At 32.1% G+C, this 27,871-nt stretch overlaps 1 protein-coding gene across 1 annotated transcript; it reads right to left on the bottom strand.

Moving 5' to 3' along the window:
- Positions 1–13,235: 13,235 nt before the first annotated feature.
- Positions 13,236–25,983, bottom strand: LOC143237285 (juvenile hormone acid O-methyltransferase-like). The gene is made up of 5 exons (XM_076476362.1): positions 25,849–25,983; positions 23,829–24,116; positions 20,197–20,404; positions 18,438–18,585; positions 13,236–15,352 (listed from the first exon to the last, which is right to left on the bottom strand). Exons 2-5 carry the CDS (start codon positions 24,113–24,115, stop codon positions 15,168–15,170), a joined length of 828 nt encoding a protein of 275 aa, XP_076332477.1. The 5' UTR covers position 24,116; positions 25,849–25,983; the 3' UTR covers positions 13,236–15,167.
- Positions 25,984–27,871: the final 1,888 nt, after the last annotated feature.

The raw sequence follows: 27,871 nt of genomic DNA on the forward strand, positions 1-27,871 counted from the left end.
TCTTTTAACCATGAACTGAAATATTCAATCATGTACTGTCACAAGTACTTACCAAGCTCATCCCAGCCCTGACGGAGCTCAACTCGCCGCTAAAATCTTAAGTGCATATACTTAATTGTGTTGTCCCAAACTAATGGACACATCTTGCTATGACTTTGTAAGTTTTCAAGAATATTTCCTACAGTATATACTTTTTTACTACTGGATTTCCTTGGGAATTACTAACATACTTGTATGTGCGCTGTTGACTGGCTGTTGTCTTCTTGAAACTGATAACCATGCTGTCTTTGTGGATAAGAAATGTTGTGTGTATACTTTATTGACGAATGTTGGTGAATTTTCAATGACTTCAACTTATTGTATAACACCAAACAAAGTCAAAATGTACTTGTCACACATTTCATTCTCTCTCAAGTTTACATGGGCTGTCGCTTATTCGTACTTTACTGACTTGCATTCAAAAATTGTTTCAAAATAGCGTAGTCAATTCTAGTTATTCTATTACAATATATACTCTTCAAAACAAGAAACGCAAAAGGGATATTTTTTTATTTTAAAGAGAAATATATGTAATAACGTTACAAGCTCAGAGTATGTGATGTTACACGTGTTAAGGCACTGATTGTCAGACCAAAATGACAATAAAAGTTGTGCACTTTGAAAACGGAGGAAAACATCGGATTTTTCGCCAAATCGCATGCGTGTCCAATAAATTTGTTTGAGAGATCTGCATGTTCTGCAAGTGCAACATGTGCAAAATCCCTATAAAAGTGACGGGTTTTCGGTTTCCATAGCTCAGTGTTAAGCCACCGACACGCAATACAGTTACGCCAAGACTGACTGAAGCACAACGCAACAACGCCATTGATCGCTTGGAAGCAGGCGAATCTCGATCAGATGTTGCCAGAACTGTGAATGTCCACCCAAGCACCATCACAAGGCAATGGAATCGTCACCAACAACATGGATCAACTCGTGACCGTCCACGATCTGGCAGACCTCGTGTGACCACGTCCGCACAAGATCGCAACATCCGGTTACGTCACCTTCGGGATAGGATCACCACTACGACGTCTACTGCCTCAACCATACCAGAGTTGCGTAGGATTTCCGATCAAACCGTTCGCAACCGTCTACGAGATTCTTAGGTCCCATGTGCAATCCATCATGGTGAACGTCAACGACGTTTTTCAACATGACAACGCCCGTCCTCACACAGTCCGACTCACCACTGTCTTCATGAGACACCACAACATCAACGTTTTTCCCTGGCCCTCCAGATCACCAGATTTAAACCCCATCGAACATCTTTGGGACGAGTTGGACCGACGTCTGAGACGGCGACTACCTCAACCGCAGATTCTACCTCAGCTTTGCAGGCTGAGTGGACAGCCTTTCCACAGTATGTGATTCGTCATCTCATCGCTTTCATGGGCAGGAGATGCCAAGCAGTTTTTGATGCTCAAGGGGGGCATACTCGTTTATGACGTTGAGTGACGTTAAACTTCAACTAGTGCGCGTGGACTTCGCCTTTGTAGACTTTGGATGTTCAGCAGTGAATGTGCTGAATGTCATACAGAACTACCCAAAATAAACTGGTTAACAATATGTCTCATATTTTGCCTTTTGCGTTTCTTTTTTTGAAGAGTATATTTATACAAAATACAAAGCATCTAATTAATTGTTTTTCAAATTCTAGTGCATTTCCCTTATCTTACCAATGTTAAATAAATCTCAAAAAGAATATTAAAATTTTTCAAGTATGATAAAAGTAACTGATTGATAGAAACAAGATTCTATCTTTCACATTTCTGTCACCTAGTGGATAAGTGGTAAGTTTATGAACTTACAAGCTAAAATGCGCTGTGTAATTTTACATAGTGGATAATGTTTATTTGTCTATAAATTCGTATTTCGGTTTTAGAGCTATTTAGACCAATATTAATAGACGGACTCTTACCAGCTTAGAGGCATTTTTATCTATATGATGAAACCTTCTGACAAGTGAATAGTATAACAGTTTTACTGTTGTACATTTATTTTAGAGGTTACCATTTTTTCTGTATAGCTTTTTTCTTCTTGATTTTATGTGACGTATAGTTTTGAATGTATATAGCATAAGTACCGCCTGTTCTGGCAACTTGTATGGAATTCTTTAAAGTCAGAAGCAACAATATTTGTTTGCGAAAACTTGCTAGAATATTGTTGAAGAGTCGCGAAAATCGCGTGATTTTGATATAAAAAGCCTACGTGCCGAGAGAAGATAATCACACTGTTAATTGGAAAAGAATAGAAGTTGACCAGGAACATTATATACGTCGAACATTATAAACCGTTCAACTTTAGTGAATTACTTATGATACTAGTATTCGTACAAGAACATGAAATATCTTCACCGGAAAAAGTGAGATTGTAAGGGTGTGAAACTGCTCAGTAAAGACGTCGTTAGCTTAAGCGAGGTGCAACAATATCAATTCAGAATTGATATGATCGGCGTGAACTTGGATCGTAGATAAAATACTCAGTTCTAGAGCTGATATAAGAGTCAGTATTGTCTGTAAGTTTGTAAAACTGTTGTACAAAAGCATCATTTATAATAACTATGTGTTAATCGTTATTACAAATTGTATTGGTTTTATGCGTGTATATTAAAAGATATTTGTGTTACAAAAGAAATTGTGTGTATCAATCTTGTTGGCAAATAACAGAAATTTAATACACATTAACATTTAATTAACTACTAATCTCAAATTCAACGTTCCCGTTATTTGAGACAGTAATACGTAACATACTTTACGTAATAAATCAGAAACTCTTCCGAAATAAAATAATAACAATAATAAGATGGGCTTAAACTCATTTAGAAGGTACACTGATATAGGTTTAAGAAAACTGTTTTCAGTGTCACTAAATAACAGAATTAAAATTAAACAAGTGTTTACCAATATCCAACCTAGTAATCAACATTAAGCCATAACTCATAGAGCCTGAGATCATAACAACTAAACGCTTTGGGAATAATTCTTTTACCAGACAAAATTTAGATGCCTATGACAAACTAAGTCATTCAGTTTTCGTGTGATATAGAGGACTAATACTAGCTTAATTACAATAACCATTGTTTATACGGATCATGAACCTTTAACGGGTAGACTCTAAAGATAAATCACTAACCTCAGTCTAATTATGTTGGTAAATATGTGACACCTAAATTTACATGAATAATCTTTATAAGTATATTTCACCTAAAATAATTGATATGTCATATCTTGTAGACCATAACCTTTCTTGCGAGATCAAAAAACTTAGAATGTATCATTGTATTGAAAAAGGTTCACTTTAATATTCAATTGTTTCAATGGTGCAATGATGTAATATCATAATATTTAACACATTTTTCGCAGTTTATGTCGTACAAGATTGAACGACGTTAACTCTGTCTCCATAGAAATAATTTAAAACTTCAATACTTTACAGTTACAATGATCTGTTATGGTAAAAAGAAATGTCTACCGTATCGAAATCCTAACCTATTCAATGCTTAAAATACAACGATGTATGTATACGTAAGACGGTTTTCGTTCACTGCTTTAGAATTATCTGAATAAACAATATTTATTGCGTAGAAGATGCCAATCAGAAATGACAACACGTAACTACAACCCTTTGACAAAGGATACCCTAAACACTTGACAAAAGTTAATTATGAAGAAGAAAGAAACGTGTAGATCATTCTGAAAACGTACACAGGATTTGTAAACAACATAAAGTCAAAACATTAATCAGAAGCCAGACATAATACGATCATAGTTAGAATACACAAAACCACCAAAATACCCTTTGAAAGGGAAAAACATTGTATAACATTCTATCTTAATGTGGAATTGAATTTATTGAAGAAACAAACAGGCCAATGGAAACCCTTTATTGACTTACCTGCAACATTTTAATAGTGAAATATGACTGTTATGAACTACGCTTGAGATAAACCAAACAAATGCTAACTTACTCAGATAGCCTAGCATGGAACTGAATGGAATCGTTTCTTGAAATAGCCGAAGCATTTCAAAGACTTCAAATTATCAGATTAGGATATAAACTAATTCTCCCATAATCGGTGTTAATCGGTCACTCTCGATTTCTCCGGACTTTGTGAGTTACACGAGTCCATTTTCACTATTTCTCCTATAATACTTCATAAAATGTTTACTATTCTCATCTCAGTTGTACTTAATCGCTAAAACAGCCGTAAATAGATCCCAAATATTGGCATTTTTTTTTCTACATAAAATCTAGTTATGAAGATATTTCCCCAAACCAGATTAGGCATGACGTATTGGGTGTCAAATCGCATCAGCCACAATGATTCCGGTGGTTTTCAATGTTTAATGTTTCTTAAATATCTCAGGCTCATACATCTCAGTTTAAAATAAAGAAACCACATTGAAATAATGTATATAACTTTTAGTTTCTTGCAATAATTACTAGAGTTTTCTTGTGAATCGACAGATGTCACTGTAGTCAGGATTAATCATGTTGGACGTACGTTGATCTGCCAGTCTAAATCTCAAAAACATATGCCATTTCAAAAACAAAAATATTTCACAGAAAAATACTTGATGAGAATATATTGATTTCCTAAAAATACACTTAAAATATATCAATACATGTATGAAAACAATTGCCCGGACATTCTAAAATTTTATGTTGCATTGTAATTGTGAGGTAATAATTGTTGAACCGTACAAACACCACACATTTATCAAATAGGATTATTTTTAAATTTTCGATTTTACTACATTAAAATAACCTTTCACTAAGTGATACACTAAATACTTATTTGGTATGCTTTCAATTAAATTTACGGCGTTCTTAGCATTTAGAACTTTTACTAATTAATCCAGGGAAAATTTATGATTTTATCTGAAAATTATGTAGCATCCCTTTTCTTCACATAATCAGTATAAATCTCTATCTCAAAAGCCTACGTAAATGAGATATAAACAAGTTATATCCAAGAATAACCTTTCAACCATCTCAAGTAGTTGGAGTGGTGATGAGTATTTATGCTAATTAATAGAATGAATATCAGTAGAAACATCCTACGCAGTATCCTTGGATTTCTGAAAGGTAGGATTGTGTTCCTTTAACAACCTTACGACAGGGCATTTTGTGAAGAAAGTGAAGGTGTGAAAATATGTTCCAAATGTGTTGTCATCAGATAGAATATAATTATATGTTACAATCTCGATAATATCGATATCACGAGGATACAAGATCACTTTAGTATAATGTGTTAAACCTCTGTATGTTTCTCACGTGATTACATAGGGCTTCAGAATATATCTCATCTGTTATTGTACTCTACAGCCTTAATTTGGGATCTGAGTCCATAAGATGATATAAGCGGTAATTAAATGCAACCTAAGACATTCTAAATAAATCAAACCTAATTTATCTGTATAAATTATACTTCAAATGAATTTTTAACCATAATAGATATTGTCAAAATTTGAGGAGCGATAGCATTATGACCTTATTACGTAAAACTTCAGGAGTAGTGTCCCTAGAGAGAGAAAGCTGAGATAGCCGACTTACTTGCTTTATTTTTTAACCGAAGTCTACTTAAAGCTAATCGAGGGCTATCTGGTTATATCATCTCAAATGTAGGAGTAAGAGTTTAGAGGGAAAGAAGTTAGTTAACACTACTTGGTGATATATTCGGTGAGTGGGTTCGAACTCTTAAAACGCAGTTTGGGAGTGAAGTGCTCTAATCACCAAACAAACAAATAAATAACTAAAAACATAAATTTTCTTAGAGTGAAATGTTATATATGATATAATTATTCGAATTCTGTTAATTTCAAAATAATATGAAATGGGTATGATAATTGTTTTTTTGCAAAAAAACAGTTGTTTACTGTCTTGAACAAATATCTTTCAATATAATGTTTTCAATATATGCATATCTCTATATTACATAGTGTCGATAAATAAAGAGCTAGAGCAATATACTAATTAAAAGTGTAATTAAAATGGTCTTAACTGAGGATCTATGTTTTACGGTTGGTTAGAAATGTCAAAATAGAAGAGCGGAAATATTGTTTCATTGCATGATATGATTATTTGAAAAAATACTTAACAGAAAAAAAAATCATGTAATTTACTAATTTATACTCAAAAACATCAACAACTTAAATATTTCTTCTCAATTCTGTATTGCATGTAAAGCCCAAATGATCTTTTAATGATCTAGTAATTTAGGACAAGGTGAAACAATAAGCAGACTGAGGGTCCATTTTCAAACTATCTGTACGTTTCGAAAGGATGGAAAAGAATCCTTACCGTAACCAAAGCCAATAATTTATTTTGGCCAAATTTAGATTTCAAGCTATATTTTTCAATTATGTATGTGTGTATACATTATATATGTGTGTGTGTGTGTTTTGGGAGAGGGCATCCTTCATTCTCACACACACAAACTACAGAATAGCACCGAAATATATTTATTAAATAATAAATATATCGAAGTTTTCAAATATTTGTCAATTTCTTTATTTTTAGTCTCCCTTGCTAAAAAAAAAATTGTTTTTATCATAAACATTGGTTGTATAACAGGAAGTAGTTTAATTGAGAAACGGTTAGTGTTTAAAATTAATCGGTATTTCTAATTTCATGGTAAATGTTATGCGTTTGGCTCTTGCCTAGGAAATCCCGAACTCCGTTTTTAATTTAGGCTTATATTTCCAACATACAGTACATTCTTAATGTTTCATGGCACACACACACACATATTTGTTCAGTTTTTATTGTTCAAAAATTAATAAAGTTCAGTATTTTTTAGATTTCATTAATAATAATCTTTCTTAAAGTTACAGATTAGCTGACAACTCTAGTTTTTGTAGTTTTCATTTAATCTGATAACTAGTAGCATCTTAAGAATAATTGTTATAAGACACGTTAGTAGTTAGTATTCAACTAGAAATTTTAGACTGAACACAAATCTCAAGAAGAGAAGGTTAAACAGTGACTGTTCCATCAGCATTGTGAGTTACCTCATATTTCGGAAATGCTTTCCCTTGTCTTTCAAGAATTTGTCGAAATTTTCCAGATATATTTGATAAAGATTTCTTCAAACAAAACGGACTCATAGAATTCTACAAAATGATTGAAAAAAAATTTAGTATGAGTAAATATAAAGCATATTTATCAGTCGAGATAAGTTATTGCTTACTATTTTATTCCTTAGTAATTAATTTATCGTTTCTTGGATTATCTACTGAATTACAAAAAACAGTTAACAGTCATTTTCGTGCTTCTTTCTACTACAAAGAATTTTTACGCCAATCACTGAAGCGAGCTGCAAACGTATCTAAATCTAAAAATAAGTATTAATTCAAAATATGTAATGACATACCACACTACAGTACTGTAACATTGAAATAACTCTCACTTTTTGGTTAAAAACGAGAAAACAATTAAGAATCCATAAAAACATGTTTTAGGACTTCATTTCTTTATACGAGTGTTTGTAATGGTTTTCTCACTTATAAACCAAGAAATCTGTTATTTGTTAAATGTAACGTGATTATTGGGAAATAAAATTGGAATAATGTTGAGTGTCCCTTGAGCAATGTATTAACGCTGAAGTTAGTTTGATAAGATAAATTCTCCATATATAATATGAAACTTGTGCCGTGTTAAATGGCGTAATATGATTTATTTTGCTTCTTTTTCATACTGATTTTGTTACAGAAAAGAATTGGTTTTCTGCTTTAAAATAATTAACTAATAAATAAATAGAAAGCAAAATCTTAATAAGTAAATGCATAGGATAGTCTTAACTGAGTCTAATAAAAAACATTTCATGAGATATGACAAAAAAGATGTTAAAGAACTCTACCTTTTCGCATACAAATATATATTGATACGATATATGTTCTTTCACCTTGTTAAATAACTCATATCACAAGTATTTAATAATTCACACAAATACATGTAAATATAATCAGAAAACCGATCCTTGCATTATAATGTAATGTTAAATCCCAGTATTCGTTGGTAATAGAGTAGCCCAAACGTTGTCAGTGGGTGTTTATCTCAGCGTGTCTTCCCTCTAATGTGTCATTACTACATTAGAAACGATTAGCATAAATAGGTTTCCTATATCTTTGTGAGAAAATTCAAACCAAACCAAAGACAAACCGTATTTCAGAATATATGTTTCATGATGAGTCGTTACTGGTTTACTTCAAATGTTCCCAAAACCTTTTTTTTCACCACTTAATGATACAAAATATTATACAAAAATGTTCTGTCATGTCAGCTATTATTGAAGAATAATTAGCAGTTATATACATTTTTCTAAATATATGGTTATTTGTATATATAAATAAACACAATTTTCTCCTTACCTTTGTGTTATATCCAAAACCATGTATTCAATCCTTTCATCACCAAATGTTTCCCTGGCGAATTCAACAATAATTGGCTGAATATCAACAGCAAATATTTTTTTCTTAAGCTTGGACAGTGTGGTAAAAGTATATTTTTAATGACGTCTCCTGGATCACATCCAAAGTCTAAGACAATATCCCAGTTAGAGCCGGCTATCTTCGAGACGTAGTGTAATAGTCTTGAATCTGTCCACTCTAAAAGCCCTCTTGATCTATTCGAACAATACTGGGCTGATTTTGAATTCGTTCTAAGATAGTAAGTCTCCGTTGTGTGTAAGCGTCATATTAAGAATATATAACTACTGTGCGTCTAAGTTTTTCTGTTAAATATTTAGCTTACATTAATAAGATATTTAATAAAGTAAACTGTATGTTTTTCTCATCGTGCTCGCAGAACATATAATTCATTCATATTAAATATTATTGTTGAAAAGTTGTTTTGTGATTTAAGAAAAGAAAATTTAACTGAAATTATACGTAAAAAGTGTAAATAATCTATTACAAGATCACTTCACACTAGGAAGTTTCCGTTCTTATTGTTTCAGTTATGTGTACTCTGTAATCCAGTAAAAAGGAACCCTGGATTTAGTTTTGTAATCCCAGAAACTTGACGTTTATTCACAGTAAGTGCTCTAGTTTCTGAGGATTTTTATAAAATGATCGATCAATCCACGAAGCATCTGAAGACAGTTTTAACCACTTTATATCTTATTATGATTTTATCAGTTAGAGCATCAATGTTTATGAAGTTTAGACAAGTCACTACGAGAATATATAAATTGTTTATTTTCCATATTTCTCTTGTGAAGCGTTTCTAGTGTAAATACTGCTACAAAAGTGAGTCAGTTTTGCATTTTCATTGTCACGGATTTTCTTTTTCTGGAGAGTCAAGAAGATGCACAATAAGGTATCTGTGTTATGCTTTCCAAATAGTATCGAAACTCAATTTTTTACAATATAAGCCTTCAGACTTACCACTGTGGACAATTAAATTTGACAATGGAATAACGAGTTGAGACTGGGTATAGAAATAAACATTTTGGCAGACAAATGAAAGCAGTCTGATTAACCAGAGAACATATAGTCATCCTAATTTTTATACGGACAGAAAATAGGCATAAAAATTTATAGAAATATTATCTATTGGAAACAATATTATAGTGTTTGAATATCTATATAATAGATATCTTATTTTTTTACCTTTACAAACCCGACATCACAACAGATAAAATGTAGTTTAATATAAAACAATAAAGGTCTGTTGTTTATAGACGTATGTTGTTTTCGCATTTTAACGTCTACTGGATTTTAAACACATCTTGGGTATAGCTCCCTTATTATTAATCCAGTTATCAATATACACAGTATTGAGACACATTAATTGTGTAGCATTTTATGCTTCACAAAAATGTATTTATTCTCTATACACAATATTTGTGAAAGAATTCGAAATGTTAGATGACAACAATACCATTGCATAACAACAGACAAAACTATCATACAAATAAATTAATCATATAGAATACTATCTATTACTTATTTTAACACTTTGTTACCTTATACCTTTCATTCACACTAAAGAAGCACGACTAACTTGAATCCAATATCACGATATTATATCGCACATAAACTCTGTAGTTTTTAAACTTACTCGTTGCGAAGCAAGAAGTTTCAACCAATGAAATTTGCGTTTCTTTAAAGTGTTTTTTGCATGTCGTTACTGGAGTTTGATTTTGACACATATATTCATAAGTGTATTCTTTCAAACCTTCAATTCCACTTGCTTCTAAACATAAATACTATAATGGGCTAGTTCTCTGTTCGGAAAAAGTATATTAAAATGTTAAAAGCCAAGTGTCAATTCCTCTCGCAAATATAGGCATTAATAGTTCCTAAATATTAGCACTTTTTTTGCAATATCAAGCCTAACGTGGAGAGATTTCCCACAACCAGATTAGACATAACGTACTTGGTGCCATAACATCAGCCATACTTATTCCAATAGCTTTAGATTTTTAATGTTTATTAAATATTTGAAACCTTATTAAAATAAACATTGTGTTAAAGTTTTAGTTTTCTATAATAATTACAATAAGTACTACTGGCTTAATAGCACTAGGTGTATGTCAGTCTATTCAATGAAGCTGAAACATTTGTAAATAGGATATGCTGTTCATGAAGAAAAATATCTCACAATAAAAATACTTGCAAAAATACACTAATTTTCCTAATAATACTCATAAGATATATCAATACGTGTAAGAATACAGTTGCCTGGACATTCTAAATTTCACGTTTACCAAGTTTTTGTAATTGTGAGCTTTTAATTGTTGAAATGTACAAATACCACACTTTTTTTTAAATCACTACACCAGAAGTTTAAGTTTCTCCTTTTCCGGTAATGAAGTGATGTAACTGTTTTAATGTATCTTCTTCAATAAATTGATTGCCACAACTCGTTTGCACTTGGTCCATCTGTATCAAGCAGTATTTACGCTAATTGCTTAAGCTAAAATCACCTGAAGCTAAATGATCTTTAATGATGAGAATTTCATAATATTTTGCAAATTTGAACTTAATAGTTTAATGAATATTAACCGTCCACGGATATGACTATTTTCAAAACTTGAGCTAGAAACTGCTAGTCTAATTTGCTTGGCCTATCCAGTACTTATGTGGCTGGAAGTTCTTTCACGCTATAATTTTGCTGCTTTAAATCAGCCGTCTTTTATCTGAGAAGAGAAAACTAAAAACGATGGGTGGTGATGACTAGCTGCCTTCCCTATAGTCTTACACTGCTAAATTAGGGACGGCTAGCACAGATAGTCCTCGTGTAGCTTTGCGTGAAATACAAAACAAAGATTTACGTAACCGTTATATTTTTTACCGTGGACACTGTGTAGTTATAACGTTATTATTTGTTCTTCTCAGAAAATAAACCTCTCTCCAGAAGTAAGTTCTCCTTCTCAGTTAAAAGTGTTTTTTCTTCTAGATTTTAAGTCAAGAGACAAAGTTATGGTATATATCTAATACATATAGAAATACTGAAATAATTTCTGTGGTCGTGGTACCAACATTTCTCTCTCGATTTCCCTCGGTGGACACAGCAGATAGCCGAAGTAGCTTTGCTGTAAGAAAATACACACACACACACACACTTAATCTTGTGTAAGAAATTAAAAATCCCGAAACGTTTGATAAACACTTAAAACTTCATATTTAGATTATATATTTGAGAACCTCTGAAAATAGTTTATTGGTACCCGGGATGGAATTCTAAAGATATTTCATGTGCATCCCAAAACGTGGGCGTAATGTTGAGCAGTACATATGTAGGTAGAATTGTTGTGGGATATTCAACTGGCTAGCTGAATTCATAGGCGTGTCCAGAATATTTCACTCAGAGCAGAGATGAGGCAGCGGGCACAAAAAAGGATTGACTATTGCTACTGGAACATGATATGGATCATATTTACAATTTTACTACTGCATTTCAGGTATTTATGATCCACATAGACCAGGTGGACTGAAATCGAATATCGGTTTGGTTTTCTGTGAGCCACGAACAGTGCACATGTAAAAGTCTACTGACATATCTATATAAGCTATTGGCTTTAGGCTACATTAGTAATTTAATTACTATTTTTTCAAACAAGAAAGATAATTGTAATACGTCCTTTATTTGACAGAAAGCTTCTGAAGGTAATGGAGAATGATGGCAAAGATCATGCAATCATTTGCTAGCGCTAGATATATTTATTCTAAAGTCCAGAGACATATAGTAATAAGTTATATCTTAAAATAATGCAAGAACTAGTGTAGATCTAACAAATTAAAGAAGAAGGACTAATTGAAGCACCAAGTGGTTTCACTTAGATAAGGTGAAACGTTGGGTTGTTGTGTGACCTTCATGTTCCCTGATAAGAAGTGGGTGTGTCATGCAAGATGTTTATAAAAATGATAACACACATTTAATTGTATCTAATTCAACACTGAAAATATGGGCATTAGGCCATGCTATATAGTTATTTTTACTTGATGTCCGAAAGGATTAAAAGTTTATAATATATAGAAAGAAGGTTTTATTATCTGTACTTGTGGTATTCCCATGATAAAAGGAGCATATAGTTGAAGAGGCTAATTTAATGTCAAGAAACGTAAGATTAGTAAGTTCTTTCAAGATTATCACAAGAATAAAGCAGTTATCAGTGTATATATACATAAATCCACTTGCATTTAAAGCATTGTTTCCCTAGAGCTAGATATATATCAACTATGATTATCGTAAGAATCATATAATTGTTGTTCATGGTTTTTGTTAAAATTGAAGTAGGTTGGTATTGGAGGACGTTCAACGGGTATCACCTGTGATCGAGTAACTGGATACGCATAACTGTCCACTCAGTAATACACATTAATTCCAGTACTCACAGAAGCACTAGAAATTGTAAATTTTATTAACTACATTTCTACACTTGAGATATGTAATTTTTATATGTTTGTAGTTGAAGCGAACAGGAAAAAACAAAGTAAAATAAGAAAAGCGGAATCTTCAGGAACTAAAACATGGACTCACTCGCTTACGTGTGTGTGTTTAAAGAAGAAATATTAACTTTAGAGGTTGTCTAAGAAGACCGTCATATATACGAATTGTGTATTAATAATAAACATTTCAAGAATAATGGGTTGTCCAGCTAATTAATTAAACATATTTTTTTATATGTATGGTACACTGCATATCAAACCTTCTCATATTATTATCAGAACTCAGGAGCATGATGAGTCGTCTACGATATATTGTAGGTAACTTTATACAAAAATAATACACATCATTTACAGGTTGAATTTTATAATTTCTATTCTACACCATGGATGAATTACTTTCTATTATTAATATTTACAATACTAGAAAGATTTTCTGGACATGTATGTTTACTAACATAAATTGGCGAACTGAAAATATTTATATCATTTCAACACAAAATATGTGAACATTCGAGAGATAGGATTGCGCTATACTAGATAGTTGTATGTTTTTTTTTTATCAAAGGATATAGTTATGGGCCTATTTCTATTGACTATGAATCACCACTCTCTATCCAAAAGAAGGCAGTTATTGCCTGGGGTTTGAAGAAAACATGATGGAGCACTAAAATGATGGCGAGGCAAATAATTTAACCTGTGTAGAAAAGAAACAATGAGATCCAACTTTTGCTGTTAGATTGTTGTTTGAAAGAAATTCGTGTAGTCGATTAACAACCATACGCTCAAAGGATTTAAAAAACACATATGTATGAATAATTGGATTATTAAAGATAACACTTAAAGGCAGCTTATTTGGTTTAAAAACAGATGGATTACTAAGCCCTTTCAAAATTATAGGTAAAATTAAGTGAAAAAATAAACCAAAAATTGTTTAATGTAAAAAGTTCTTAAAGTGTGGTATCTATGTATATGAGTAATTCCACTGGGACTTGTTCCACTATTTCACTTATTCTGTTGAACTAGATTGTTATTACAACATAGATGGAGTTATTCTGGAGTGTTGCATTAAAATTTATGTGGATTATAACAGGTTGTTTTGCTTATAACACTATACTTAACAGTTTAAGTGAATTCATTTAGAATTTTTAGAGTGAACACAAATCTCTTCATATCGTTATAGCGAAAAAGCTTATGGTTTTTAATGGTTTCTTCATAGTTTCAACTCTGTTGATGATGCATTACCATTTTTGGCTTGATATAACCGTATGCACTGGTTTCTGTTGACATATTGTAATGGAAAGCCCGATATCGCATATATATATATATATTAGGAAGCTATTTACCGACCAATTAATTACCATTGTTGTAAATGAAAATATTTGTTTAAGTGATTATTTTCTTTTGCTTAGGGGCTCCATACTTTGTTCTGTTTCCATCTCTCACCAACGAAGACAAGGCTTTCAACTTTGGGTGATAACAGTCTTGCAATAGGACAAAAATATAATCAATTTTTCTTTTATCTAAAGTTGTGAAATGCTTTAGTAAGCATATTCTTTTCAGTATTTCTGGTTAAATAATTAGTAAATTTCATAATTTTTATTAGGTTCATTAATGATAAACAAACATTCTTAAAGGTACAGATTATCTTACAACTGTGTTTTTTCTGTACTCTATACTACGTTTCATTGACACTGTGGCTGCTGTTTGCGTTAAGAATGCAGTAAGCTACCGTACAAACTAATTTTTGAAATTTGATTTTATAAGACTGTACTCTGGCATGACGTCCACTTACGGTTGCGAATGTCTGATTCATTACCAAAATATATATTCTAGCTATGATAAGCTAAACACAACACATAGCAGTTTTCTGTTTATGTTTGGGATTGAGATCAGCTTTATCCATTTGCCTGAAAAAGTGTAGTATTAATTTGGAAGCAGTTCCACGTTTAATTAATAAGGCAACTTATCGATTATGGTTAGAAGATATAATATTCAATACATCTTCAGGTTATTATTATAATATACTAGCATATTTCTCTTTAGTATTTCTTGTTAAATAATTAGTAAAATTCAAAATTTTTATTGGATTACATTAAATATAAAAATTCTTAATGTTATAGATTAACTTGCAACTCCGTCTTTCTTTAACACCATACTTGATTCAATCTGATATATAATATAGCTAATAACATCTTAAGATTATTGTATAAAACACGTTAACAGAATTCAACTAGAAATTTTAGACTGAAGACAAATCTCAATCAAAGTTGTCTGAACGGTTACTGTTCCGTCAACATTATGAGTTACGTCATATTTGTAAAATGTTTTCGTGTAGTCTTCCAAGAATTTGTTGATTTTTTCCAACGGTATTTTTTTAACAATTTCTTCCGGTAAAATGGATTCATAGAAATCTGCAAATAATTAAAAATATTTGACTGTAAAATATTAATGTAAAGAATATTCCCAAATAAAAATAATTTTAAGTTTACCATTTCACTGCTTGCACACAAAGTTATCATTTCCTAGATTATCCACTGATTTAAAAAACCATTAAGTAATAATTTTATGTAGCTTATTACTTCTACAAAGAACATTTATAGAAACTACTAACGGAAGCAGCAACAAATACATTTTAATTAAAAGTATATAATAATATATGACATTATGACATTTTTATAAATCAAAAATATTTAATTTATTAAATGTAAGGCACCAATTAGGAAATAACAAAATCTGGAGGAACTTGACTGTTCCTTGTGTTATGTGTTACGCTCTAGTTAATTTATATTGAAACTTTCTCATTGTGTGACATACACACTCTGCCATTTTAAATAACGTAATATGATTGATTACGTTCCTTCCTTTTCGCGTTAATTTTGTCATCTGAGGTACATGGTTCCTTGGTTAAATAAATTAAATGCAACTCTAGGTAATTCATGGCTTTTCTGAGAAAATATCTCAATATTCTGAAATTAATTCGAATCTTAAAAAATCAAGTAATGAGTGAAACACTTGAAGTGTTTTACATCAATAGGGGAAAAAAGATAATTTAGAAGTAACCCAACTTAATAAATAAATAAATAGAGTTAAAGGCCTAATCCACAAATACATAAGGTAGTTTTAAGTAAATCAATTAGAAACAGTTCATGGGTTATGAAAAATAAAGATGTCAGTGAAATCTCCTTTTCATAAACACATAAATATAAATACGTATTCTTACAATAAGAACTAGGTACATTTTTAGTTAAATAATAAATATGATAACACAGAGAAACATATTAAGGTTATATCATAATATTTTTGTCCTCTACCAAAAATTGTACCTATGCAATACCTTAATTATTTCATATAACTTATATTATTATACACAGTAGCTGGGGTATCCATACCCTCGACGAAATTATGTAAATTCGTGATTAATCAAAGGTTATCTTAGGGCATGGAATGTTGTTTCTTTTATACTTATATAAAAACAAGCGAATAACAAAACACAAATTGTAAAACCGTAAATGTGCATGTACCTCCTCACGGACCCAACAAACCTTCATGCCAAATTTGATGAAGATCATTCAACAGGTGAAAAGTAGTGGTAAAAGAAACCATAAAATACTCATACATCCACTCCCTCATGTTGGACCTACAATAAGCAGTACTAATATATTTATAAAAATGGCACCAGTGTGACGTATTCATGACGTCATATCTGTATTCTAAGAATAAGAAAAATAAAGGTCTCCGTGACGGGAATCGGAGGCAAAACAGGAAAATCATGATTCCCTATTTCAAATATACATGTATACAGGATTAACGTTTCGTGAAATTGGGGGTTGCACATTGCGTAATAAAATCCTTTATCCAGTATCACGTAAGCAAAGTTTCCATTATAGTATGATTCATCTTTCAAATCACTTCCAAAACTGGTATAACGTAAAATGTATCAATTGTAGCTAGTAAAAAGCAGTTTACTGATAGTAATAGAAAATTAAAGATATTGAGATAAAAACAACTGAAACGTTTTTATTTTACTAATACTTGTACGAAAAGTGTTTGGTCAACAATAGCAAGTTATTTTGTATTACTTCAGCTTATGATTTTGTTCTGAAGCTTGTAGGACGAAACTTGGCAGTCATACTCAAGATGTTCATGTGGCTAAGCTCCAGCCATTATGTGGGTCTAACTGTATGCTTTTAGGATCACTTAACCTGAGTTTAACTTTACTCGATACACTGGGACCTCTGGAAATCGTAAGTTGACCTTCGAACTTCATACTGAAATTTGTTCCCTTATGCCAGCTTTAAAAATTTTGTAAATAAAATTCTAGTCAACGTTCTTCTTCACCAGCTTTTTTCTGTTGTTAATAGCTTCTGAATAAATCAGGTTGTTTGTATAGATCAGAACTTAAAATCAGCCTAGAAACCAATGTGGGCCCAGCATGGCCAAGCGTGTTATGGCGTTCGACTCGTAATCCGAGGGTCGCGGGTTTGAATCCCGGTCGCACCAAACATGCTCGCCATTTCAGCCATAGGGGCGTTAAAATGTGACAATCAATCCCACTATTCGTTGGTAAAAGAGTAGCCCAAGAGTTGGCGGTGGGTGGTGATGACTAGCTGCCTTCCTTCTAGTCTTACACTGCTAAATTAGGGACGGCTAGCGCTGATAGCCCTCGAGTAGCTTTGCGCAAAATTCAAAAACAAACAAACAAGTAACCAATATAAAAAATAGGGTGTAAGTAGCTGATCTAAGTAACAGTGTTAATTTAGCTTTAGGCTCAGCATGGCGAGGTGGTTAAGGCGATCGACTTGTAATCTGAGAATCACGGAAATGAATCCACGTCGCATCAAGCATGCTCGCCCTATCAGCCGTGGGGACGTTATAATTAGACGATCAGTCTCACTATTCGTTGGTAAAAGAATAGCTTGAGGGTTGCCTTCCCTCTTGTCTGATACTGTAGAATTAGGGAAGGCTAGCACAGATAGCCCTTGTGTAGCTTTACACGAAATTCAAAATCAAATTTATCTTTAATTTACCAGTTTGGTACAATTGTGCTATTGTATTTTCAGTTATTATCACAATAATATGTAAATTTAGCGAGAAGAGGACGATAAAATTAGTCCTAAGTCAAAGTAGCAAAGAGTTAAAACACAAAATCATAATGACAGTATATATATCAGACCTTTTCAGCAAAGTTATTAATAAAACAGTCATTACAGGAAGAATGGAATAATTTTATTGAAAGACACTTTTATAGCTGCTACACATGTATTGATGAATTATTTGTTTGGTTTAGTCTGATAATTTAATGGTTTATTTTTTAAACTTTGGTATTTAAAATAAATATAATGTATACATGTTCTAATAACTGATAAATGTGTTACAATTTGATGTAATAGTCTTAGAATCAGTATTATTATATTCGCAGGTCCGATAGAGTTAATTCCAGCAGTCTATAACCAAAATGATTTATTAAAATACGTACGCAGTAAACGTTACACATACCGTTAAACTTTTTTTCTGAATCCAAAGTACAGGATTCCAACCTTGAAGTTACAGCAATAGGGACAAATCCACATTCTTCTGCCAGTTTCTTGAATTCATTACAATAATCTTTCGACGTATGAGTTGCAGGAATATATTTTTCTACTCCCTGTTGGTAAATGAAATAATTTTAATATTACATGAACTTTTTACGTGATACTAAAAGCATAAATTTACTAACTTAAACAGTTTATCGAGATACTGAAAATAAATTTATCAATATCACTTATATTGACTTCATTATGCCCACAATTTACCCTGAAATATCATCACATGAATAAAATATAATGCTGAATATCAATCTATTTTTTCGACTTTGATAAGTTGCACAATAAATTATCTGTCTTACCAAAAAGAGATATTTTTTTCATGGAAAAGCTACTTATTTTTTCTCCTGCCATACTGACTGAGAATAAAGTAGCCATTTAACAACACCCAACAATCCACCATCTATGTTAAGAAATTGACTGTCACTTTTAAAGTATGGGGAATATTCTGTGGTATTGCTCTGACAATTAAGGTATGGAAATATTTCTAAGAATATTTAGTGAAATAGGATTTTCATATGTATAATTAAACGTTTGACAATCAAATGTGCCATCTGAAAGACAAGCAACTAGTGGATATTCTGGAGTAAGTTACGAACTCTTACTTCAACTGTTCCATTTATTGTTGTTTTTTACAATATGTTGAATTAAAACTCAAAAGTGTGAGATAATAAGCGTTTCACTCTCTTTGATCAACTTCCAAGATAATAAAAATAAACTAGTCAACAATTAAAGTGATTAGGGAAAGATAAATAAGGTTGGAAATAAGGAATTTGAATATCTAATAATTCTTTGCTCATACAAATTAATTGCTAAATATAACCTTATCATAAAGAAACTAATTTGAGAAATTTGTTTGATTAATATATTTTAATGTTTATCACGTTGGATCAACGATACGTCGAGTCGTTATAACACTAAAACTTGGGCTTCGATACCTGTTGTGGACTCTTTACAGGTAACTGAATATGTGCCTTTGTGCTTAACAATAAAAAATCAAAACATTAGCGTTTAATCAAAGAAAACAAACAATGCACAGATTGTACCCCCCATTCCATTCACTTCGGGCGCAGCACAGTGATTAATGTGCTTAAACCGAAATAAATATACGTGCCCCCAAAAAAAAAATAAAAATGATTTTTTCAGTATATATTTGGCAACTGTGATTGGTATCCTAACAATTTCTTTTTGAATGGATATCACTATTATAAGTAACAAGAAAACTCACATAATAAAAGCAAATAACGTTTATTTTGGTTTTAGAACCTTCACAATCCTTGTCACGTCGAGTTTTAAGTGATCGTAATGATGTTTTTAGATTTACCTGTTTAGTCTAAAAATTAGTTTTTGGATGATCATTTCTACTATTTCGTAGAAAGATATTTTTTTAATTGCACGTGGAAGTCAGTGCATTAGATCACCGTTAAACGTATTCTGCACCCTGGGAAACTGAGGTGGAGAGGAAACTATTGACCATTATTGCAAATCTCATGCACACAGGATAAATATTTTTCGTAGTTGGGGGATACAGATCGCGTAATAAAAACGTTTTCCAGTATTATGTAAGCAAGAATCCCGTTTTAGTTGATACATTTCTAATTCTTTGGAAATGGATAAACGATGTTAACAATTTATAAAAAAACAATACGAATAAATGGAATATCAATTCTTACAATGAAATACTGTTTCCACTCTTCTTTCATTGACATCTCTAACCAAACAGAAAACTGAGGATCTGAGGCCAGACCGAAAGAGAGAAAGTAGCCCCCTGGTTTCAATATACCGTGAATAATCTCCAAAAATTTTTTTACATCTTTGACATACTGAAGAGAAAAGAAAGCGACGACTTTGTCAAATATCTTGATCCATTGCGGGGGAGTCCTAAAATGAAGATGTATTGTGTTTCTAAACAATAACCGTCGTATGCATATATAATCACACGCTAATAATACAACTGCTATATAGTTTGTATTATTTCAAGATACAAGTTGGATTGCTTCGGATAAATGGATAAAGCTACTGAAATGCTACGTGTGCTATTGTCTCTCTCATTTTTATACACTTACCCCAATAATTTGGTCAAAACTAAGACACTTATCAGAAAGGTTTATGTCACAAATATATACAAATATTGAGACATTTATATTTGTAGATATTTATGACAAAATCTTGGTGTTTAATCAGAAATAATACTTTTGCAATACATAAATGAAGAAAACAGTATTCAAAACCTTATTCAAACAGAATATTTGTATGTGTGTGTTCTCACAGAAGATATAGAAAATTATAGTTTATTGAGAACACAACTTTTAATTCACGACTAATCAACAAATAAAAAGTTTTCCTTTTGAATTTCAGAATTAAAATGTTACCACGTAATTTTAATCTATTCTATAGAATTATTCGTGAAACACAGAGCTGTCGTTGTTTACTTTTGATTGTTTTAGTGTAAAGTCAGATGGTGTTATATGTAATGTTCATTGCGATGGATCGAACTTCGAATTTTAGTATTGCAAGTCTGTGAACATGTGTCTATATCACCGGAGGACATTTATGTATAGGGGAGCACCTATATATAAATTTATGGCAAAGCTACTAAGGCTATCTCCTACTATACCGAAAAGAAAGCAGCCATTTAACCACATCCTGAGTGCTGTCTGAGACAATTAGTAATTAGAGAAAGAACTGTGTATCACGCCACCAGAGGGTGCCACTAATATTTCGACTTAAGGCAATAGGAAGGGGTAGAGTTTGTTTTGTTTGTTTGTTTGTTTTTGGATTTTCGCACAAAGCTACTCGAGGGCTATCTGTGCTAGCCGTCCCTAATTTAGCAGTGTAAAACTAGAGGGAAGGCAGCTAGTCATCACCACCCACCGCCAACTATTGGGCTACTCTTTTACCAACGAATAGTGGAATTGACCATCACATTATACACCCCCACGGCTGGGAGGGCGATCATGTTTAGCGCGACGCGGGCGCGAACCCGCGACCCTCGAATTACGAGTCACACGCCTTACGCGCTAGGCCATGCCAGGCCGAAGGGGTAGAGACAATGATGTTATGGTTCACGAAGTGTCAGCAGGGGGTGCGTTGCTAGGACAGTCAAGAGAAATCACTGCTTGGCGTAACTTAATAGTTCTACGAAATAGAATCAAAAGGCGCGACCATCACAGAAATGGATGATATCATAATATAGTACCAAACACATTTTTCCTATTTGCAGATTGTGTAACTAAGATTAAAGATGAATCGTGTTATTAAGGTTTTATAGCCGAATGGTATTATCAAAGTTTTGAAATACATCTATTATAGGTGGATTGTGTTACTATGGGTGGTAAGGCCACGTTTTTTGTTTAACTTCGGGCATGATAATGGACACACGAAAATTTGTTGTAAAAGTATTATCAAGGATGTAAGTGTAACTGCCAGTTTAAGTTGTGTGCTAATGTTTTAGCCACAACTTTTATTCACAACTAAAGTATCTTTGATTAGATATCATGATTTGTTGTCCATACATATCAATAAACCCCAACAAGTAAAAAAGTGACACTCTGTATCACCAATAACCGACATTAGCTGCACAATCGCAACCCTATTTTTCTGAGCAGACACATACATTTCAGAATCAACGGGCCCGGCTAGGCCAGGTAGTTAAGGCACTCGAATCCTAATTTGAGGATCGGGGGTTCGAATCCCTATCACTCCAAACATGCTCACTCTTCTCGCCGTGGGGGCATTATTATGTGTTGATCAATCCCACTATTCGTTGGCAAAAAGTTGTCAAGAGTTGACGCTGGGTGGTGATGACTGCTGTCTTTCCTGTAATATTGCACTGCTAAATTAGGAACGGCTAGCGCAGATAGCTCTCGAGTAGCTTTGCGCGAAATTCAAAACAAACCAAACCCAAAACAACCAGATTTTGTAAATATACGGTGTTATTTTTACTCTCTAAAGCAGTGTTAATAGCTCCCTTATAGTAACGCCATAGAATCTAGATTAACTGTTTTTTGTCATCACCTTCATGCAGTTTGCTCAACCGTATCAAGGATTATTATTTACGTTAACTGCTTAACTTAACATAATATAACGTTCTTTAATGCGGACATTTAATAAAATTTAGCAAATCAATGTTAAGAATCTGGCAATGAATAATGAATGATAAACCTTCACCAGTACGATAATTTTCAAAACTTGAACTAGAAACTTCTAATTTAGTTTGCTTGGCTTAACAAATAGTTATATATCTGCACGTCCTTGACACTTGCTGCTTTATATCGACCATCGATAGTCCGAGTGACAAAAATAAAAAAGGCCCACTTTTATTCTGAAGTGAAGCTGTAGTAATTGTTTCAGCCTCACAGCTTTTGTTACTTTTTTGCATATCTGCTCGCGATGCTTTTGTTCAAACGTGAGCAGATTTTGTTGAATATCTTTGCAAACGTTGCTTAAATTAAGCCCAAATTTGATGTATAGTTGTAGGTTGTATTGGTAAATGAATGTACCAAATTTTAAAAATCTCTATAAAAATTAAGTATGGTGTTATATCATATAATGTTTCAGTACTTTCGGTACAAAAAAAAGGAGGAAAACGTTAATCAAGATTGGATATTTTATATTTTATGTTATGCCTTAACCTTTGGTGTGTGAAGTAACGTTCTGGTGAAGCATATCCTCTGAAATTATTTTTAGGCTTGGGTTACCTCAGTCTGTGCTACAGAAAATGAAATATCACAAAACTATCGCTCCTGTAAATAACACACAATGTGCCATGTAAGTTATTTTGGTCACACAAAACATCACCCTGTAACGTGAATTCATTGATATAAACTTTACTCAGTATTGATAATTTATTTATGCTAGAAAACTGAATCCCTAAGCGTTTTATACTGTTTATACAGTATATGTTATACTGTATAACATAATTTTTGTTATATGAGGAGACCTCTGAGCAGTCGCGAAATTAAGGTTTTGTATTTTAAGCATAAATTCAATAACATTTTCACATAAGTATTGAGAATACATTGCCTGCTAAAGTCATATATGCTAAGTTTTTTAATATAATTAGACTTTATATAAAGACCTTCATTACTACTGTACACCATCATTTTATATTAGAGAAGAAAAAAGTTTTGTAAATCAATAATAAACGTGCATTTTTTGAAAATATATATAATCAATTGAAATTACTGAAATCAAAACATATTTCATTAAGGACACCATTCAGTTAAGGTAGTTTATCAAAAAACATACACATTTTGTATATGTCTGTCTATATATAGATTTCTAAAGACGATTTTCTCCTTACTTTTCTATTACATCCAAAACCATATATTCTATCCTTTCATGACCGAATGTTTCCTTGGCGAAGTCAACAAATTCTGACAGAAGATCGACAGCAAATATTTTTGTCGTGTTTGGACAGTGTTTTAAAAGTATATCTTTTGTTACATTACCAGGACCACATCCAAAGTCTAAGACAATATCCCAGTTTGATCCACTCATCTTCGAGAAGTAATGTGAAAGTCTTGAATCTATGAACTTTATAAACTTTTTTGGTCTATTCGAACAATACTGGGCTGGTTTTGAATTCATTCTGCAAAAGTAACTTTTCGTTATATTGATACATCACCTCAATAATGCAGTCTGTATATAAATACTATACTTATACGTTTTTCTGTTAATCTTTAGTTTACATTAATAACAAAATATCCTACAAAATTTCACCCCGCTAATACTGCGGTAAGTCTACGGATTTACAACACTAAAATCAGGGATTCGATTTCCCTCGGTGGGCTCAGCAGGTAGTCCGATGTGGTTGTGCATAAGAAAAATACACATTCCTACAAAAGAAATTGTATGTTTCACTCTTTCTACGCCCGGAACATATAATTTAATCATATTCAAAATTACGAATGAAGAGTTGCATTGTAATTTTATAGAGGTGTAATAAGCACAAATATATAAATCAGATTATAATTATAAAGTGTAAATAATATATTTTAAATTCATTTCTCACTAGAAAATCTTCCAGCTTTTGTTGTTGTTTATTTTAGTATCACTTATAAACGAGCCCTGGATTTTGGTTCCGTAAGCCAAAAAATTTAACCCTGACCCACCGGTGAATCTCTAGAATTTTGATGCCTTTAGTAAATTTTATACGAACTTCCGTGATGACGAGGAAACCCACTTGAAGAGAAAATTATATATGTAAAATCGGCTGGTATGAGTTGATAAAGCACAAACAGAGGAGTGAACAACCTTCTTCGGTCATCATCAGGTTAACAAAGAAAGAAAGGGTTGCTTGTTCCTTCCTCTATTAGTGCTTTCTCTACCCATACCAGCCGTTTTTAAGTCTATAATATATGAAATTAATTGTCGACCACAGTTTTACCACTTTACATCTTAATATAATATTATTATTAGTTGAATGTCAATGTACACGGAATTTACACAAAGTAAAAAGTTGTTTCATATTTATAAAGAATTTGTATACATTACTATAAACAATTTTTACAGTGTGATATGAAACCCAAATTGTAGCGATATGAACTTTCAGACTTAGAGCTGAGCCACCGGGGTTTGGACATTGCACTGACGAATTGTGATTGTATATAGAAACATACATTATGGCAACATATGAAAACAGTCTGATTGACAAGAGAAGATATGGTCATTCGTATGTTTATACTGACATAGGAAAAATATAACAAATTAAGATCGTGCCATCTATTACAAAACAATAAAAAATAACAGTGTTTTATTATTTACACAATTGTTAGGTTGTTCCTTACCTATGAGGACCCGAAATTACAACAGATAAAGAGTAATTAAAAATAAAACAGTAAAGGATTGTTGTGTATCTGCGTATGATGTTTGCACATTTTTTTCACAGAGGGTTTTAAACATAGTATGAATACAGCTTTCGTAGCTTAACGGTAAGTCAGTGGATTTGTAACTAAATTAATCCAGTTATCAATACACGTTCTTGTTAAAGTACAGACTGTGTAGCTTCAAGTTTATAACAAAGAAAAACATATGTTCTATGTACATAATATTTGTAAAAGAAATCAAAACGATACACAACGACAAATACTATCACATAGCAACAAACATAACAATTATATAATTAAAAATATTTCTTCATCTTCAGGAAGAAGTGATCAAAATCTACACAGAAACCTCAAATGATAGAAACGGTACTTAATGCTCTAACAGTTTTAGAATCCTAACATTGTATAATCTTAAGCTACATATGAAGATCTGCGTCATAAGAGATAATTTTAATTGACGAACTTACATTATATGTAATATTATGTATTACTTACTCTATAGTGTACGGCTGATATCTTTCATTCACACTATCAAACACGACTAAGTTGAGTCGAATATCACGATCTTAAATTACTGAGTAACTTTGTCAAGGATAACATTCGATACAAAAAAAAAAAAGACAAAAGTTTATTTGTTAGATTTTATTGCTTACGAAACGAGAAGACCCAACCAATGAAATATCACTCTTCTTAAATGTACTTTTACGCGTAGTGACGTTACAAGTTGTTTACATGGGTGCATTGATAAGTGTACTCTTTCAAATATTATTTAATACTGGTTCTTAAATATAAATTAATATTGATAAAATAATCATCAGTTACCTTCTATGCTAGGAAAAGTAAGTTAATTAATAACTTTAAATAAATGTATTGTCTTAAGAGTACTTCTTCCGCCAAAAACTTGTTTTCTGTAGCTTTGTTCTTAATTCCAAACAAACAAAACAAATTTCTTTATAATACTTCTTTTTATATAAACACCTAAGACTAGTTTCTACTTAATGAACATTTCTTGGTAGATGTTAATTAGTTTATAGCGTTAGTTTCAGCTCCTTACATGACGTAACTAAATTTCTAGGTTTCAGGAGAGAATTTTATTAAAGTCAATGATTGGTTGTATAGGAGTGTTCTCTATTGTGTGGATTAATAGGGATTCATTTTATTTATATCGTATGTGGTCCATATTACCATAGTTTATTATTTTTTATTTTATTGCATGTTGAATAAAGAAACAGAAAAACAAAGCGAAATCTTCAGCAATTATGAGAATGAATACGCTCAATTACGTGCGTTTATAGTGTAACTGGCAACCCTTACACAACAATAAGTACTTAATGTTAGTACCCTCATCTAGTGTAATATTAAGTTAATGGTTGCATCATATGAGATAGTCCTAATTAACATTATTTTATACAAAAGTTTATTTACTACTTAATGTAAAGCTTTACCGTTTAATACATTTCATTCACACATGTTGGATTATCCCTGTGTGCTATCAGTTGTGTGGATGCGTAAGGTTTCTTGTTATTTATTCAGATAACTAGTTTATGAATCATATTATTATATATTACTATTATTTGTTCTTTACTGGGACAGCGGTAATTCTATGGATTTACAACGCTAAAATAAGCGGTTCGATTCCCATCCGTGGACACAAAATAAAGACTGATGTGGCTTTGCTATAAGAAAAACACAAAAATACTATTATTTACTTTTATTATGTTATATTGATTCTGTGATCTGTTGGGATATTGTAAGTGTATATGTATTATAGTGTTTTGTTTATGTCTCATTCAGATAAATTGTAACTTTTTCTCCCGACACTGTGTTATAGCTCACATTCCCATGAGATGTTTAAATGTCGTTTTTGATATCAGTTAAGTCTTTAGGTGGTTTAATAAGTTCTATCTGCGATCCTGTTGTATTGTGTTTCCACAATACTGTTCTGACCCTACGTTGTTTATATGTACTTTCTGTACATTTTCAGAGAGTCCTGCTACTTAAAAAATAAACTGTGTTTTTAAATTTCTTCAAAGTATTTATTTTTAAAATTGGATAAAAATAGTTAATGAAGTATTGATTTTAAGATTTACATGTAAATATGAGAATATAAGCCAAATATACCACAGAACTTTATACATTTGGACAAGGCTGATTAATCAGAATTTAATGAAAGTGGGAAAAGGAGAAGCGCATATAACAAAAGATTGCTGATTCATTATTTAGGGCAACAGATCATCTGTTGTTTTTGTGTAAGTCTAGAGGAAAGGCAGGTTGTCATCAACTCCCACCGCCAACTGTTGAGCTACTCTTTTACCATCGAATAGTGGAATTGACTAACATATTATAACGCCTCCACGGCTGAATGGGCGAGCATGTTCTTTGTGACGAGGATTCCAACTCGCGACTCTCAGATTGCGAGACGTGTTTCTTATCCATCTGGCCATGCCGGGACATTAACCTTTGTTTATTGAAAACTGAGTTTTTAACCTTGACTTATTAATCAAGCACCAGTGAATTT

Source organism: Tachypleus tridentatus, chromosome 13 (assembly GCF_004210375.1).
Source record: "Tachypleus tridentatus isolate NWPU-2018 chromosome 13, ASM421037v1, whole genome shotgun sequence".
NCBI lineage: Eukaryota > Metazoa > Arthropoda > Merostomata > Xiphosura > Limulidae > Tachypleus > Tachypleus tridentatus.

Bases quoted from the DNA above. Each gene is read 5' to 3' on its own strand.
- LOC143237285 (XM_076476362.1), bottom strand. From the start codon at position 24,115: ATGAATTCAAAACCAGCCCAGTATTGTTCGAATAGACCAAAAAAGTTT. The intron at 18,586-20,196 runs GTAAGAATTGAT...ATTTACCAACAG, and splicing joins AGTGGAAACAGTATTTCATT to GGAGTAGAAAAATATATTCC. The intron at 15,353-18,437 runs GTATGTGTAACG...AATTATTTGCAG, and splicing joins TTCAGAAAAAAAGTTTAACG to ATTTCTATGAATCCATTTTA.